At 34.9% G+C, this 19,446-nt stretch overlaps 1 protein-coding gene across 21 annotated transcripts in view; it reads left to right on the top strand.

Annotated features, from left to right (window-relative positions):
* The window catches only part of PPFIA2 (PTPRF interacting protein alpha 2), a 469,663-nt gene that overhangs the window by 160,622 nt on the left and 289,595 nt on the right, over window positions 1-19,446 (top strand). For 2 of the 21 annotated variants that reach the window (XM_004602707.2, XM_055118497.1), the window contains exon 1: window positions 7,437-7,827. The exons of 17 other annotated variants lie outside the window; for them this stretch is intronic. In XM_004602707.2, coding sequence (XP_004602764.1) covers window positions 7,747-7,827 — 81 coding nt within the window. In that variant the 5' untranslated portion in view covers window positions 7,437-7,746. Of the gene's footprint in view, window positions 1-7,436; window positions 7,828-19,446 lie in introns of those variants that run through there. 2 more of the 21 variants (XM_055118495.1, XM_055118494.1) reach the window with 1 other exon arrangement.

Genomic DNA, 19,446 nt, shown 5'->3' with positions numbered 1-19,446 from the left:
AGCTCAGTGAGAGATTTAAAAATCTTTATGAATTAATGCTTTTTGTATCCTTGGGGTAGAGAGCTCACTAGATAATAAAATTTATATTTTATTTTTTGAGATAAATAAAATAAATAAAATTTATATATCACTCTATCACTGTATCACTGTCATCCCGTTGTTCCTTGATTTACTCAAGCGGGCATCAGTAATGTCTCTATTATACTCAGCCCTGAGATTTTAGCAGCCTCTCCTTACTCATTTTTCTCAATGATTGGAGGCTCTTTCAGGGTCAAGGGAATGATAACTTGTTGGGCTGTCTGAGAGGGATGGAGGAATTGCACCTGGGTGGGCCGTTTGCAAGACAAACGCCCTACCTGCCGTGCTAGAGTACTGCCTATGTTTTCCTCTGTATATTTTGTATATTTTAGGGATCCTGGTATTTTGTTGAATGTGTTTAATCTATCTTGTGTGTGTGTGTGTCTGTATGTGGTGTAAAATAAGGATTCAACAAGCTGAAATTGTTGCATGTGGCTATCCATTTTTCCAAGCACCATTTGTTGAAGAGGTTCATGTCCCTAGCTTCATTGTCTTAGACTGTTCGTATGCTTGCAGGTTTCTCTTTGGGCTCTCAGTTCCATTTCATTGGTTTGAGAGGGTGCTTTTAGTCCAGTATCATACTGTTTTGATTGATGTAGCATTATAAGTTAATATAAATTTGTGAAATACAGTATCTTCCATCATTTTTTCTCCAAAATGTTTTGTTCATTGAAGAAATTTTATGATCCTATACACATTTTGGCAACGTTTGTCTAAGCCCTTGAAGAATGTGCTTGGAATTATTAGTAGGATTTCTTTTGAAACTACATTTTGCTTTTTGGTTTGGTCATTTTGACATATCTTTTATATGTTTCCTTTAATAAATCCATTCTAATAAAAAGAAAGCATCAGGCAAAATTGATGTTATTATCAGATGATCGGATATCTAATAGGATATTTGCTAATATTTTTTGATAGCAATGATTTTACAATAGTATAAATATTTATGTTTCAGTACACTGTTGCCTCAATAGATCTACCTTCTAAGATGTCAGTAACTCTTTCTACTTCTATCCATATGACCATCTGTATCTTCCTCCACCCTTCACTTTGTAGTCTCAGTTCTGTGATGATAGTCTAAAGTTTGTTTTTATTAAAAAATTGTCTATTCCCTTGCATTTTTACTTTATATTCCACATGAATATGGCAGATAGCATTTGTCCTTGACTTATTTTATTTAACCTGATATTCTCTAGTCTTATTCATGTTACAGTACAAAAATTTATCTCTTACCTGAGTATTACTCCATTGTGCAGATATACCATGATATTTTTTATTCTTTCATGTGTTTTGGGGCATTTGAGATGTTTCCAATCTTGGCTGTTGTAAATAGTGCAAAAGTGAGCACAGGTACACACATATATTTATATATTTATGCATATGTATATATAACTATATGTATATATGCACATATACAAATTTATATGTAAACATATACATATATATGTGTATACACACACTTAATGTTTGGGGGACAAATACAAGGTATGGAATTGCTGTGCCTGCTTCATATAGTTTTAATTTTTTGAGAAAACTCAGCACTGTTTTCTTTAGAGGCGGAATAAGTTTAAGTCCCATCAAAAAAATATTAAGCATTCATATTTTTTCTTTATACCTTGCAGCTCTGCTGCTCTGCTTGTTTTCATTCTTTTTAAAAATATATATAGGTAGACCGCTCTCACTGGTGTGAAATTCTGTCTCAATGTCATTTTGATTTGCATTTCCTTGATATTCAGTGACAATTAACACCTTAGAATTAACACCTTAGAATGTGCCTGGAAACCATTTGTAAGTTTTCTTTGGATAAGTGTTTATTGAGTTTCTCTCCCCATTTGTTATGTTTTTTTTTCAGTCTTTTAGTGCTTTATATACCTTGGCTGTTAGCCATTTGTAAGACATAGTATGCAAATATTTTCTCCCATTCAGTATAATGTATTTTTTTAAATTTTAGATATAGTTTTTAATATATTTTTGGGGAGGTGAGCACACCCACCAGTCTTTAGGGCTTACTATTAGCTCTAATCACTCTTGCTGGTGCTCTGGGAACTTATGGGGTGCTAGAGATAGAATCCAGGTTGGCTAAGTAAAGGGCAAGTAAGTGCCTTGCCTGTTGTACTACCTATTTAGCTCTTAGTTTCATAGTACAGGTAATGTTTTTGTTTGACATTTACCCATTACTTTATTTTTGCTTGTTTTCCTTTAAAATGGAATCAAGGAATTGATGTCCATATCACAGAGTATTTGCCTATGTTTTCCTTGACGCATTTTATTGGTTCTGGGCCAATAACAATATTGAGTTAACCTTTATATATGGTATGAGATAGAGGTCCATTTAAATTTTTTTGTATATTACTAACCACTTTTACCAACATCAGTGGTTGTAAAAGCTTGTCTTATTCTTTTTGAAATGTTTTTATCAATATATTTTGTATATCTAAATATTTACTTCTGGTCTATAGATTCTATTCCATTGTTTTAAGTGTCTTCTTTTATTCCACTACCATATTATTTTGATTACTATAGCCTTGAAGTATAGCTAGATTCAGGGACTGTAATTAACCCTGTATTTATTTTCTCAGTGTAATTTTGGGTATTAATTTTTATGATTTGAAACAAATTTTAGTGGTATTTGTTTTATGTCCTTTAAGAATGTTACTGGAATTTAGACAGGGAGCATTGAATCTGTATTATTATTTCAGAAGAATAGTTATAACAAGGGCTGGAGCAATAGCACAGCGGTTGGGCATTCGCCTTTCACGTGGCAGACCCAAGTTTGATTCCTCCGCCCCTCTCAGAGAGCCTGGCAAGCTACTGAGAGTATCGAGCCCACATGGCAGAGCCTGGCAAACTACCCGTGGCATATTCAATATGCCAAAAACAGCAACAGCAAGTCTCACAATGAGAGACGTTACTGGTGCCTGCTCGAACAAATCGATGAGCAACAGGATGACAGTGACAGTTATAACAATGTGGATTCTTCCCATTCATGAGTATGAACTATTTTTCCGTTACTTATGTGTTCTACTTATTTTACAGTGGCATCATTTTTGGTGAATTTGTTTCATATCCTCTACATTTCTTTTATAATTTAGTCACCATGACTTACAAAGCTGTCAATAGGAAGCCAATCATATGATGTTCAGTTCCCCACCAATTCCAGAATCCTTCCACAAATGAGCCCCTGTTCTCTCCTCACCCTCCAGCCTTCCTCCTCAATAACAATACATCTTGAAGTTTAATAATTGTAGTTTGTGCTCCACGATCACAGTACTTTTGGCCCTGCTAGTGGTTTAAATGTACACAGATTCTTGCCTAGACTCCACCAATGTGTCCAGTGCTCCTGGTGCTTTTTCCTTACCTTAAGACTGGTTCGTCTTCTCCCCTCTATTACTCTCCTTCCCTGGCCTTCTAATTTCTAAAGGTAAGCATTAGCCAACTGTTCCATTTCCCTTATCATTTTCAATTTGCTTTCTCTTCAAAATTATTGTTTTCATATGAAATGGAACATATTTTTACATAATGATTTTTAATCCTGACATTTAAAATATTTTTACTTTTTCTATTTTTTATTATTTACATGTATTATCACACCATCTAGCGCTGTAGCACTGTCATCCCGTTGCTCATCGATTTGCTCGAGCGGGCACCAGTAGCTTCTGCATTGTGAGACTTGCTGTTGCTGTTTTTGGCATATTGAATACGCCATGGGTAGCTTGCCAGGTTCTGCCATGCGGGCTACATACTCTCAGGAGCTTGGCCGAGAAGGACAGAAGAATCGAACCCGGGTAGGCCATGTGCAAGGCAAACGCCCTACCCGCTGTACTATCGCTCCAGTTCATACCATCTAGAAATAGTGAAAATTTGAAATTTTAACTTCTTTTGCAGTTTACATCCCTTTAATTTCCTCTTCTTGCCTAACTTATGTGTCTAGAACTTTCACACTGATGAGTAATCAGTTGTAGTGCGAGTAGACATCCTTGCCTTACACCATATCTTAGAGGTATACTGTTGAGTATGTGGTTAGCTATGAGTTTATTGTACATCAACTTTAATACATTGAGATGAGATTTCTCTTCTTTATACTTTGTTAAGAGGTTTTTTGGTTTTTGGTTTTTGATTTTTTTTTTTTTTTTTTTTTTTTTTTTGCTTTTTGGGTCAAACCTGGTGGTGCACAGGGGTTACTCCTGGCTCATGCACTCAGGAATCACTCCTGGCGGTGCTGAGAGAACCATATGGGATGCTGGGAATCAAATCGAACCCAGGTCAACTATGTGCAAGGGAAACACCCTACCCTCTGTGCTATGGCTCCAGCCCCAGATTTTATTTTATTTTAATTTTTATGAACCAATGTTAATTCTGTCAAGAGAGTTTTCTTTTTCTAATTAGATGATCATATTATTTTTAGAATTCCTCTTGTTAATTTTTTTTTTTTTTGCTTTTTTGCTTTTTGAGTCACACCGGCAATGCACAGGAGGTACTCCTGGCTCATGCACTCAGGAATCACTCCTGGCGGTGCTCAGGGGACCATATGGGATGCTGAGAATCGAACCCAGGTCGACCGCATGCAAGGCAAATGCCCTACCCACTGTGCTATCGCTCCAGCCCCTTTAGAATTCCTCTTGTAAATGTAGTATATTAATTGGTTTGAATTTATTGAATTATTCTTGGATCCCTAGAACAAGTCTCTGTCTTCATAGTCATAACATATAATTTTTTGACTATGTGTATTGAATTTGGTTTACATTGCTTTAATTAGGTTTTTTATATTCAGAAAGATTGGCTTGTCATCTATTTTCATTATTTTTGTCAGCTTTTATTATCAAAATAATAGTGACCTCATAGACTAGTTTAGGACAATTCCTATATCTTCCATTTTCTAAAAGAGCTTGAGATGGGTAGGTCAAAGGTCATCTCTGAAAGTCTATTAAAACAGGAGTCACGATCACAATCACAAAATCCCGTTAATCGTCAATTTCTCGAGTGGGCTCAGTAACCTCTCATTAATCCTTTCCCTGAGATCTTAGAAGTCTCTCTCAACTGGGCCCTCCCAAAGATGTCCCACTGGGGGCACTTTAGGGTCAAGGGAATGAGATCCAGCTTGTTACTGAATTTAGCATATGAATACAACATGGGAAGCTTGCAAGGTTGTCCCATGTGGGCAGGAAACTCTCAGAAGCTTGCCAGTTTCTCTCAGAGGGAGAAGTAGGCTATAAGAAGTAGGCTACAAGTAGCCTACAAGAAGTAGGCTATAAGAAGTAGGCTACAAGAAGCTACAAGCTTCTGGGAGCTCGAGTTTCAGTCTCTGGATGTTAGCTTTTGATGGGATTAGACACACCTGGGTTCTTCTGCTGGTACTTTCATGCCTGAGGCCTGTCCGAATTTGTAGAGAGGGGCCTTGAGCATGGCTGTAGCTAGGTTCCGGTGGTCTTCAGCCACTGGGAGCTCTGCTTGGGGTGGTGAGGGAAGCTGGAGCCCATCCCCTCCGAGGGGCCCCAGGAAAGACAGCCAGGCGTTTGGGCAAGAGACTCTCTGCAGAGAGTACTTTTTTCAAAGTAACTATATAAATGTCATTGAAAATATAGGAAGGCTGAGAAATGTTTCCCGTATCTGGATAAACTGGGAGACATAGACTAGTGATTTTGAACCTGGAACTAAAGTGTGCATCAAAAATTTAGTTTATCATAATGCGCAGATGTTAGAATTACTGATTTTTTTCCTCATTTTGGGCCATACCCAGAGTTGATCAGGACTTACTCCTGGCTCTACACTCAGTTCACTAATTGTGGGACTTGAGGGACCTATATGGGGTTTCAAGGATCAAACTTAGGTTGGCCCTATGCAATGAAAATGTCTTATCTGTGATGTTATGGCTCTGGCCTCAGATTTTTTAAATTTATCAAGGATGCTAGCAACTGGGGAGCAATGTAAATACAATAAAAACTGTGAAACATTTGCCACTCTCTATGGACAATTATCACCAAATTTTTTTCTGAGATAACTTAAAGAGCTAAGCACACTTTTTTTTTTTTTAATCCAGCAGTAGATTTGTTTCTGAGAGATAATGTAAAGGGCTAAGCACAAGTTTTTTGCTTTTTTTTTTTTTTTTTTTTTTAATCCAGGAGTCTCCAGATCACTCCCTCAAACTGCAATCCCATGATCACTGCCAGGAATGAATTCTGAGCATAGAATTGGGAGTTGACCTTGACAACTTCCAGGTGTGACCTGAAGGAAAACAAAACAAAAGTATCCCCACATTGAAATAGAAAATTGTTTTCTAATTTTAGTTATGCTGCTTCATAGGTAAACAATTACTTACTCACATAACTTCACTAATATGAAGGAATTTCAACCAAGCGTCTGAATCGTTTTCTATTTTTTTCTCTTTGATTCTAGAAATTTGAATAATAAGTAGAGAAATCTTGAATGTTTTTGTAATATTTTAAGTTTTAAGTGCTACACCTAGTATATTCCTTTTTCAAATACCAGATTTATAGCTTGTGGTCCCTGGTTCTTTATTATTTACTATGCTGCTATCTTAAACGCATTCACAAAGATGCTGCTTTTCATTCATTCTCATCTTTTTCTTCCTGAAATCTCCACCTTTGAACCATGTGTAAATGGAACATTTATTTTTACCTCTAAAAAGTGTAAAATCATCTGAATCTGATCTTTTCTACACACAGAATGATTTGTATTAAAGACACCCAAAAAGAACATGCTTGCAACACAGCCTGGAAGTTTGCAATCACTATATTTGTATCTTGAGTTAAAAAAAACCTTTCTGTATCTAAAAGATTATTTCATTGACATATTAAAGTTCATTATTTTTTATTTTTATGTATTGATTGTTAAAGATTTACTTCTCAGTTGAATTTAAAGAAATACTAAAATTATTATTTATTTTCTTATTAATAATGTTTGGGAATTATGAAAGATATAAATACATTGTACTTGACTTGATAAAATTGCCATTATTGGATAGCCTTACAGATTTGTATGACTTATTGCTATAACTATAATATGCTGTGATCTACAAATCAGAAAAGAATTCCTTACTTAAAAAAGACTTTGTGCAAAAATGTAAAACCTCACCCAAAAAATTTTAGGGAAAAAAGATTTGGAACCATACAAATATGAGAGTAATGGGGCATTGATTTGTAACTTAATCAGCTTTAAACAGTATTTGAAACATGCTTCAGGTTAGTCAGAGAGGTCCTCTGAATTACACACTGCTTGCTTCTCTTAAATGAAACTGTATGTTATTGGTTAACCAGGATATTTAGCATAATCACTCTGCTAGACTGTGGTGGAGGGAGGTGATTATCACTGAGAACAGATGGGCAGGTCCACAGCACTGCCAGATTCTGCACAAGCTCCATTTATTGTTAGTTCTTGCTTTTTTCCTTCTGTGTTTTTTAAATTTGTTTTAAACATTGTATGTTCTAAAGAACTAGCTGCACGAAAGGTTGATGGCTGAACATCTTTGAGCTGAGATTTTCAAAGCAGGGGAAAGATTAAAAAATATTATCACGGTGTATCTAAGAAGGATGGGGTAGATTTCATTTTACCCTCTCGTCTCCCTCAATGCATGCACGGATTTATCGTACGTTAAGCTCTCTGCTCTGCCTCTGTAGCTCCTTGTGGATTATATTGTCTCTGTGATCAGAAATGATTTTCTCGGATATGAACACCGTTTCTGGCTCCCCTAAAGTGCATCCTCCTAATGGGACCCGGTTTTACACTTTTCAAGTAAGTGTGCTTTAAATGGCTTCCCTACTTTGGAAGTTGATATATAGTCAAACTTTTAATAAAGGGAAAATGTAAGAAAAGGATAACTGCAAAGTGCTAAAGTATTAGAAGGTATACTAATGGGTACTGTGCATGTCAGCTTGATGTATTCTTAAAATATGGCAAGTAATATGGCATTAAGATTTTCTGTGACTATAGTGAACAGGATTTTCACAAGGCTTAAAAATTTGTTTCAGTGCTATCCTTGAGGCTTTTTGGAATATGTTCCTCAATATTGTTATTTATGGTTGTACTATAAGGATTGCTATAGAAAATTCCTCTTTCATATTACTGAGAGAAAAGAATGGAAAGGCATTTTATGGAACTTTGCAAAATATGTCCTCTAGGCTTAATGAATGTATAGCATATATATAGCTTTAAATAGTTCCTGTGGTTAAATTTTGTTATCTCTGAACAATCAATACTATAATAGGTTAAGTACCATGCTTAGTATGTTTTTTTTTTAACCTGGAAGTAGAAAGTCACTAATATGGAAGGTTTTCTACGGTATCAGAAAGACAAAATAATTAATAATATAGTATAAATGTAAGTTACAAAGTTGCAACTTACTAAATATATTTTAATTGCTTGTGAATAAATTAATCATAAATTTAGAAATGGTTAGGTCTGAACTTATTCAGATTCTATCTCATTTTTATCCTCAAATTGCATCTTTCAGTACTTAGATTTACTTTGCAATTCAGCCATATCATTACATGAAAAGGGAAAATGAACCTCTTCTTGCTGTATATTTTACATTATGGAAATATAAACAGCTGGGTGTTTAATTATTTTAGCTACATCGTTGTCATCTCCTGAAAAAATATAATGACCTAGTAAATTAATATCACAACCTAAATTATCTTAAATAGAGGTTCTGATAAAATGTGTCTGATTTTGTAAAAGTCTTTTGCTTCTGCACACTACAAGCAGTAAATGTGATTACTCTATCTCCTCTTTTTTTCTTCTATTTTTAATCTTGTCGCCTCTCTTGCTTTACACTGATGTCTTCTGATAGTGCAAGTCTGTGCTGTTACAGAATGTATTCACTTCCCAGTGGCGATCTGTTTATTATGGCAGTGACTCAAAATGCAAGTGCCCGGGGGCTGTTCTGCAGAATTATTACTTTTTCATACACTGAGATATAAGCACTCTTAACAATATCCTGTAACTGGCTGTTAGAGGGGAGCTTGAAAAAAAATTAGGTATTCTACTTCAGCCTCAGAGTTTAAGGGTCAGTAAATTCCATATGCCCAGTCATGACACAGGCTTTTTGCAATACTCTCAGTAAATATCTTGCTGACATGTTTCTTGGCAGACAATTTTCTTTGGAAACATCATGGAATAATTTTGAGCCACTCAATTTTTTTGGTGGTTATTACAATATTGTAAAGTTCCTAGAATTTTGAAAGAAAAAAATTAAGTGTTAACAAAGACTTTTCAATATTTGAAATGTTAATTTAATGAAATTATATTTAATTCTTATCATGAATAAGATATTGTCTTATCATGACACATTGGAACAGTACAATTTGTAGTGAATGTTATGGTACTACTATTGGTTTAGTTCTGTTGGATGAAAAGAAGAATGTTTTAAGGCATGAAGTTAAAGGTTTATGAGTTGACACTATATTATAAAAGAGAATTAATCATAATTTTTATTTATGTGACTTAATCTATTTTAATATACTGCATTTTATTTGGCTGAAGTACTATTACAAAAAAAATGAGATGATGTAAAATAAACAGAATAACATAAATATGGAAAAGATAAGATTTTCAAGTGTTTTCATTATAGAAATATTATTTCTGAAATGATTCTGTGCTGAGTTGAAATTTAAATACTTTCTTAAAGTTTCTCTAACACAAAAACTAACCTATGCAAACAAATTTTAGATATTATGAGTAATCCTGAATTTCAATTTCATATCTTTGTTAAATGTTAGTAATAGGTTGTCATTTTTGTATATATTGTACTTACCACATTTTAAGAGGAAAGCCTAAAATTTAATTTACCTAAATAACATAAGTATTTATAAAAAAGACAATGAAAAGGAATCTGAAGAATATACTCTGTAAGACTTTTTCAATTGCATTTTAGTTTTGCATATAGCCCTACTACATTTTTAGATTGAAATATTGTTTATATATAAAATATCTAACACAATTATATTAATTTTCTCACATATTAGCTCTAAAGTATCTGTTACTATAAATTTTGTGTCTATATATGTAAATATATGTATAAGTACATATATAAATATACACATACACGTTATTCAGAGTCCTCTGAACACTTTCTAGTCTCAGTGTTTCCATTGCATGCTTTGTGGACAAACACCAAAACTCAAGTTCTAGAATGTGGTTTTCTAGAATACATTTTATTGAAAACAAGTTTTAATGTAGGAAAATATTACTTTTAATATTTTAAAAGTAAATATTAAAGTTATTTAAATTTTTAAGTTAAATAAAATTTAAGTTACCTTTGCAATAAACTTAATTTATGAGTTTTTACTATGTACAAGTTGAAAAACCTACTTGGAAACAAAATTAAGTGTGTGTGTGTGTGTATATTTATGTGTGTGTATGTATTTGTAGTAGAGTCTTAATTTTAAGTCCATACAAATGATGGCCCAACATTGTTTCACCTTAGGTCTGTCATTGAAAATAAACACTGTCTCTGTTTTATTAAATCTCTGACTTTGTAATTGTGAATTGATGTAAGTTTAAACCTAAATGGCACCTCATATTTCCAAGTTTACCTCTGGAAGCATATTTGTCACAGCTCTGTGTTCACAGGATCTTGTTTGAGCTTGTTAGAGAAAGTGGGTGGGAAGAATGCACTCTTTGGACACTCTTAATGTTTTCTTATTTATCAGTTACATGTTTTATTTACTGGAAACTGCATGATTTAAGGAAAAGCAATGATCAGCAAGAAACTGAAAACAAAAGTGTGCACTTTCTCGACCAAAAGAATCTCTTTCTGACAGGAGCAATGGGTTCTCTTGAACCCAAGGAGAAGTCATTTCTGTTTGGAATAAATTTCTCTGTCACGAGATCCTTGCATTAATAGTATATGTTTTAAAAAAGTTGAATAAATGTGGCTGAATCTGTTGTTCACTGCTACTTACGGAAAACAGAAGACCATTCATCATAATGTATGAGGACATAGCAAGCTAGTATTTCCTTGTTTAAAGTGCTTTGTTCCTTTCCTGTCCTTAAACTTTATCTCACTGGTTTGGCATAAAATGCTTTGTGGCCTGGACCAGTGTCACATACTGCTTCATTTCCTTTAGCAAAACTGCCTGTATTCATTTGTTGTTTGCCTCATCTATGAAACTCTGAAACTACCCATTAGGTTTTTTGGTTCTTTTTCTTTGACTATAGCTTTCCTCAAATGCTACCTTCCCTGTGTAGCCTTCATCCATTAACCTCTTTTCTGCAGACTGCACTGTTTTTCCTTTGGATTCTTTGCTTATTTGTACCCCTTTAAAGTTCCAATAATGATTTGCAGTAATCCTCAAGAGCACTTCATCTCTCTGTCTCCCTCAAACATGGAAAATGCCAGTGTCTGTTTAATAAGCTATGGACAGGTATTTGAAAGGTAAATGATTTTAAAAAGTGAAAATTTAACACCAGCAGAACATTATCCTTTCAACCATATAGGCAGTGAGATATTATATACTGATAGAAGTAATATCTCAAATATATAAGATATATTTAATACACATGCTTTATGTATCACTGCTGAGTTCCTTAAAATAGAAAATGACTTGCATAACAAAGAGAATATTTTTAGTTTTTAATAACATATACCAGTGACTTTACTTTTATTTATTGCTTTCTTTTGGGCCATACCTTCTTGTGCTCAGGGATTACTCCTGTCTCTATAATCAGAGATCACTCCTGGCAGGACTCAGGATACCAAATGGATTGAAGGGGTTTGAACCCAAAGGGGCAGTGTGGAAAGACTACTTTGCATTCTGTAGTATTTTGTTAGCCTCTTTAACTTTACTTTCTTAATTTTCAGATTCAGTCAAGAGAAATTTAAAAAATATTACTACGCATTTTACCATTTAGAAAGTAATATTAGCATTTAAATACATAGTAAATTGATTGTGAAACTGAAAATTTAAGTTGTATAAAGAATTTGTCAGAAAATATATCATTGGTAATTGCTAGAATACACCATATGCTTGTGGTCAAGTGAGTTCAAGATAATTCAGGCTTTTCAACAAAGAACCAAAGTTTAAATTATATAATTTTATTAATACCCAGGAGAGTTCAATGTTATTTTTCTGTTATTTAGATCACATAAATACATAACATAATGTTTGTGTCTTTAAATGCACTGATAATATCTATCAAAATTCTTGGTGCTTATGTATGTGTGGACATTATTTTGTGTCATTAACTGGCTCTACCTTGGAGTCTGTCTTTTCCACATACCAGTAAGTATTTTTGTATGCTCTTACCCATCTACTTGAAATAACTTCCATGTTATTTCTCTTAGTCATAATCATGGCAGTCCAATTGGATGACAGAGAAAAACCTCAATTTGCTCCTTTAGCTTGGAACCTGTGCTTTACTATTATGTAACCCCAGAGTCAAGAGTACAGGCTGCTTTGCCTTCATTGCAAAAAACAACAACAGAAGCAACTTACACAATGTATATGCATGTTTATATGTATGTATATGTACAGTATATGTTATACTATACACTCACAAACACACACACACATATAAGCCCTAAAATATATTCAAAAGTACTTATTTAAATATGTGATACACAAAATAAAAAAGAGAAAGAAAGGAGATTATGTTTAAAGTTTCCAGAGGTATAGAGAGTAGGAACTACTTTGGGAAACTATATGTTGAGTCCAGTGTTGGAGAGATGAGTTAGTAGACTTCTGGAAAACTAAGCATCTGAGGGTTGCTCTTAGGAAAGTGTTTTGTGAGAGTCTAAGATGTGAATGATGTAGATTTCTGCTTGCCGGATGAGTTAAGCCATGGAAATGGGGAAATAACATTGAAAAAGAATCAGGAGGAAGAGTTGGGGTGGCAAATCCTTGAACACATTGACACTCCGAAAGTATCATTATATATATACATATACATATGTATATATATATGTATATATACTTAGGGATCACTCCTGACATTCTCAGGAGACCATCCGGGGTGCCATGCATCAAACCTGGGTAGGGCATGTACAAGGCAAGTTTGTTACCTGCTGACATTTCTCTCTAGTTCCATATTTTATTAATAACTTTTGAAGCTAAGATTCCACTTCAACTCCCCTTTTGAATATTACTAAACTTTGTTCAGAGTAAATGATTGTATTTTAGACTCTGGAGAGAGAATGCAGTGGGTAAGACACTTGTCTCGGATGTGGTCAACATTAGTTTAATCCTGTGCACGGCATACAGTGCCCCAGCACTACCAGGAGTGATCCTTGAGTGCAGAGCCAGGAGTAAGCTCTGAACACAGCCAGGTGTGGTCTCCCGACAAAAACAAAACAAAACAAAACAAAACAAAACAAAACAAAAAACAAAATCAACCTCAATCATGTGGTGATTTACCACAATCAAGCCAATTGGTTGGGCATCTTTGACTGTCAAAGAATGAGACAGACTCCTAACAAGTTAGCCTCAGCCCAGAACAAAAGGCACCTTGGGCTTTTATTAGGCTTAGCCTCTATTTTCCTCATTCCTTTAGTCAGATACACTATAAGAAATTAGTTAGTACAAAGAGCAGTGCTGTTAGCACTTTTCTGGGCATGTACGATGAAAGCAAGATAAGCAGTAGCCTTGAGATTTTGGAAATACTCTGCTCTTCTTGACAGGACTCTCCCTACTGGACTGATAATCTGCCACATATAAGTCTGTTAACGCCTGCCCTGCACTTTCCCTAGCAGGATGTTTCTTGCTTAGGCCAGTGCTTCCTCTTAAGCTTGCTTAATCCGGGATACTGCCCATGTCTTAGTGGCTGCATTTGCAGGTTGATTTCCACCACGATTCTCATATTTTCACACTTACACAATGTGATTGACGTATCCATTGTATTATTTATTATAATAAATTTAGTTTTCAGTGAGTTTTTTCATCAATAAGCTTGCAAATTCCTAATGAACACGACAATTATTTTACCTAGCTACTTCTGTTCATTTATTCACACCAAGTCTGTCATAAAAAAGAAAAAGGTGTGTGCATTGTGACTGAAGTCATGTATAAATTGGAGCTTGTTATTTCCTATTAGTTCTTTTTTTTTTTTTTTGGTTTTTGGGTCACACCTGGCGATGCACAGGGGTTACTCCTGGCTCTGCTCTGCACTCCTGGCTCTGCACTCAGGAAATTACTCCTGGCGGTGCTCAGGGGACCATATGGGATGCTGGGATTTGAACCCGGGTCGGCCGCGTGCAAGGCAAACGCCCTACCCGCTATGCTACCACTCCAGCCCCTCCTATTAGTTCTTAAAGCTATTTGAGACGCCTTGTAGATTTGTTCATTGTGCCAGTCTTTAACAATGGTAAACTGGACTTTTGGTTTCTGCCTACAATCTTAGAATCTCCTGGATAAATATACTTTGGCAACCATTTCTTGTGTTCCTGAGGAACCATATGTGGTTCAGGAATGTAACTGGGTCATCTTTATCCAAGGCAAGTGACATACCTGCTCTACTATCTCCCTGACACTCATTTGGAGAAAAATGATAAAAGAAAGCTATAATAGTATGTAATTCTGTTTTCTAACATAACATGCCAATTACTTCTCTGATTTAGCTTCACTGAAGCATTGTCATCCCACTGTTCATCGATTTGCTTGAGCGGGCACCAGAAACGTCTCCGTTGTGTTGTTACTGTTTTGGGCATATTGAATATGCCCCAGGGTGGGGCTGGAGCAATAGCCAGGCAGATAGGGCATTTGCCTTGCATGTGGACAACCCAGGTTTGATTCCCAGCATCCCATATGGTCCTCTGAGCACCACCAGGAATAATTCCTGAGTACAGAGCTAGGAGTAACCCCTGTATATTGTCGGGTGTAACCCAAAAAGAAAAAAATAGTCATGGGTAGCTTGCCAGGCTCTGACATGCGGGTGGGATACTCTGGGTAGCTTGCCAGTCTCTCCGAGAGGGACAGAGGAAGAATCGGTCTCGGTCGGCTGCGTGCAAGGCAAACACCCTACCTGCTGTGCTATCACTCCAGCCCGATTTAGCTCAAGTAAGAATATTAGTTTCTTTAAGTAACAAATTAAAAATAACTATCAGATAGACATAAATGAAAAAAATTGTTTTTGAGCCATTTATTACAATAGCAGTCAATGACTGAGCAAGGGGCCATGATCTTTGGGACCATTTTAGACAAAGCTCTTTCACTGAAGACTTTTCCTTGATATCTTGTGTCCTCAGTCTTGTTGCCCCAGGCCACACAAATTAATTGTAAATTATAAATTAATTGTATGGATTAGTGGAGAAGCTTTCATGAAAAGTCTGGTACTTGAACTACTCTAGCATTTTGAAAAGAACAATAACTAATTGGTTTATAAATCTTAAATATTTGTTTTTTTCTCCAAATCTTATGAATAATAAGAAAATAACTACATATTTTCTTTGAGTCTGAGCTTATTTATTAAAAGAAGACAGATAAAGTTAGGGAAATAAAAAGCAAGTTTCAAGAAGTACTGAATGATAGCTCTGCAGGGAGGAATGCTTCCTCGTCTAAGGCAAAGATCTGTAAATGATGGACAAAAAAGTTACAAGACAAAAGTGATGACGGGTCACATCAGTTGTCTTTCTTCTGATTGCATAAAGTGGATTGGATAACTGCATGACAGACTTTCGGAGAAGTGGAAAACTGTGAATAAATGGCATTTGAAAGAACAGATATGTAGAAGTGAGAGCCAGGCAAGTATTGGAATAATAGATGTGTAGAGATCTAAATAAGTAATAATGTCAACCCCCAACTGTACATTGGAATCAGAATCAATATTGACAGACATTGCAAAATGCCAAGGGGGCAAGAAATCTAAAGTGTGAATGAGATTAAAGTTGGACCAACTGAATATTATTTAGGTAATGAATATTAGAGATGATACTTGCTTCTGATTTGATATTAAATATTCTAAAAAGGAAAAATTGAAAATCCTACTAGAAAGAAAGGTTTTGCTTAATGCTTCTGTTTTGCCATATTCTAATTCCTAGATCATTCTAATTCCTAGATCAATCATGCTTGACATTATATTTGGCCCTCCAAAACTATATGTTTAATGAATTATTTTATTTTATTTTTTGCTTTTTGGGTCACACTCGGTGATGCACAGGGGTCACTCCTGGCTCTGCACTCAGGAATCACTTCTGGCGGTACTCAGGGGACCATATGGGATGCTGGGAATAAAGCCCAGGTCGGCCGCGTGCAAGGCAAACGCCCTACCCCCTGTGCTATTGCTCCAGCCCGTGAATAGATATTCTTAATAAAATATTTTGAGTATTTTAAACTTCAAAACATGTCATTTGGTTCTCTATTAGTTGTGAAATTTACATTTTATAGTTGTTGATAGTATTGAATGTCAATAGAAACATATTTAGGAAAATATGAGCAAATCAAATATCATGTAGCTTAACAATCTTGCTATATAAGCAAATGTTAGGAGAGCTTATATTTTTATACATACATATAATACTGTAGACTAGATTATACCTATAAAATATCTTACTACTCACATTCCATTCTATTTCTTTCGAACCCTTTTTTTTTTTTACAAAGAATGCAGAGAAATATTTACTGTAGGACTCTACAGAGTAATTTATCAAATGAAAATAAATCTTCAGGAAAAAGGTAGATAAAAAATGTGGTCATTATGTAGTGTATAGAGAACAGTATGAAAAAACAAATCTAATCCTTCTCAAAATAAAGATAGTTTAATATACTATATTTTTACCATAGGTTGAAGAAACTTATATATATATAAATTTAAAATAAGCAGGAAGAATTGTGTTGTATTTAAAATAGGCTTATCAAACATAGCGGTATGAAATTTTTATATTGGGAATTTCAACAGGAGGCAGAATTCAAAATGCAATAAGCAGAGTACTTCAATGTCTGCCACTTGAATATGTGATAATTCATAAATTGCAAGTTTTCACTCTTCATTTCTCCATTTAAGTAATAAGGGTAATGTATTTCTAAGATTTAATATGAAAAATATATTTGAAAATATTTTGTATGTTTACATCTTACACTTTAAGACTTTTTTTAAAAAACCAGAAATGTGTTAGAGGTGCACTAATCAACAGAAATATATATATGTACATATATATATATAAATATATACAAATGATATAGAAGACATTGAAAAAAGATCAAAAGAATAAAAATTTATTGACTCATGGAGCCTATGATATATGTAATCTGGACCTCTGGTTAATATGCTGGGTAAATTATGAAGTTTATCTTCTAGTAGGGTAAAACAGTAAACAGAAAAAAATCTAGTATATTCTAGGGTGATGAATGTGACAGGGAGATACATAACACAGGAGGCATTGGACTCAATTTAAAATCTTGTGGGTGGGGAAAATGAAGAGAACATGTTGAGTGAAGACAAGGAGCATGAGACTAGCTTTGTCTCTTTGTACCAGGCTGGTATGAAAGTAGTTTCTTCACAATCTAGATGAACAAATGAATTGTTAGAGTTCCATAGAACATTATTGCACTAAAATAAATTAATTGATGACCAGCCCTTAGTAATGGTGACCTTTAGTTTATTGCTCATTTAGGGCATATGCTTGCATCAAAATTTCAGAATTCAGACTTAATATATTGCCATATCAAGGAATGATATCCATCTGCTGTTAATTAATGATTTATCTGTTACCCAGAAATGGTGAAATGAACCTTAAAATATCAGTAAAATAAGTGTGATTGTTTCCTTTTTAAAGTTTTTTTTAATTTCAAATTAGAACTAGTTTCAACCAATATTTTTTTATTATTAAATGAGAGTGATTTGTCTGTTTTTCCTCAGTTACATAATTTTCAAATATTAGTTCTTTCTTGTGTTTTTAGTCTTGAATTTTATACCTTCGACTTTAATTCATGAATAAGGCCTATGGACAGGTGCCAAGAGGACTGGTCAGCAGTTGGAATCTACCACAAGTATATGTAGAGAGAGAAGGGGCCAGTATGATAATTATAGTTGGAAATCATCATGCTGAATAAGAACTGCATATTGAAAGTAGATAAAGGGTTATACATGATAACCTTTCAGTATCAGTATTGCAAACCACGTTACCCAAAAGGCAAAAGGAAAGAGACAGAGACAGAGACAGAGAGAGGAAGGGGGGAAGGAAGGGAGGTTAAAAAGTGCCTGCCCTAGAGGCAGGCTGAGGCAGGGGAATTCAGAGGTGATGGGTGGGAAAATGGGAACATTGATGCTGGGAAATGTACACTGGTGGAAAGATGGGTTTTGGAACACTGCATGACTGAAACCAAACCATAAACAGATTTGTAATGGGCTAGCTCATGGTGATTAAAAAAATAGTTTTAAAAAGAGAAAGAAAGAGAAAGAGATAAAAGGAAATAAAGAAAGAAAGAAAGAAAGAAAGAAAGAAAGAAAGAAAGAAAGAAAGAAAGAAAGAAAGAAAGAAAGAAAGAAAGAAAGAAAGAAAGAAAAAGAAAGAAAGGAGGGAGGGAGGGAGGGAGGGAGGAAGGAAGGAAGGAAGGAAGGAAGGAAGGAAGGAAGGGAGAAGAAAGAAAAAGAAAGAAATAGAAAGAAATAGAAAGAATGAGAGAGAAAGAAGGAAAGAAAAAGAAAAAAGGAAGAAAGAAAGAAAGAAAGAAAGAAAGAAAGAAAGAAAGAAAGAAAGAGAGAAAGAATGAGTGAAAGAAGGAAAGAGAGAAAGAAAGAGAAAAAAGACAGAAAGAAAGAAGGAATAAAAAAGGAAAAAAGGAAGAAAATAAGCCTATGGACCACCACTTTCAATCATAAAACATCTGATTTTATGTGAAGACATATTTGAAATTGTGAAATTATATTTTCATTAAAAATATTAAGTTCAAATGTTATGAAAAAGTTTTTGAATGATAGTATAGTGGGTACAGCATTTGTCTTGCACACACCACACTGATTTTCATACCTGGCATCCCATATGGTCCCCAAAGTCCACCCCCACCAGTGGTGGTCCCTGAGTGCCATAGGCTTGGTCTCAAACAAGACAGCAAAACACAAAGAGAACTGTTATCTTTAAAAAAGCACACGTTTGGGGGCTGGAGAGATAGCACAGTGGGTAGGGCTTTTGCCTTGCATGCGGCCAACCTGGGTTCAAATCCCAGCATCCCATATGGTCCCCTGAGCACAGCCAGGGGTAATTCCTGAGTGCAGAGCCAGGAGTAACCCCTGTGCATCGCCAGGTGTGACCCCAAAAGCAAAAAAAAAAAGCACACGTTTATAATTGATCACTAGTGGGACGATAGTTGGTCTCAGTGATTTTAAATTTAGTTTTAATAAATATATATTTGTGAATATTATTCTACCCCTAAAATTAAGTAACACTGTAGCACTGTTGTCCCATTGTTTATGGATTTGCTC

Source organism: Sorex araneus, chromosome 10 (assembly GCF_027595985.1).
Source record: "Sorex araneus isolate mSorAra2 chromosome 10, mSorAra2.pri, whole genome shotgun sequence".
Taxonomy (NCBI): domain Eukaryota; kingdom Metazoa; phylum Chordata; class Mammalia; order Eulipotyphla; family Soricidae; genus Sorex; species Sorex araneus.
Note: the sequence above shows the minus strand (reverse complement) of the source record. Positions and strands in the feature narration are given on the sequence as shown.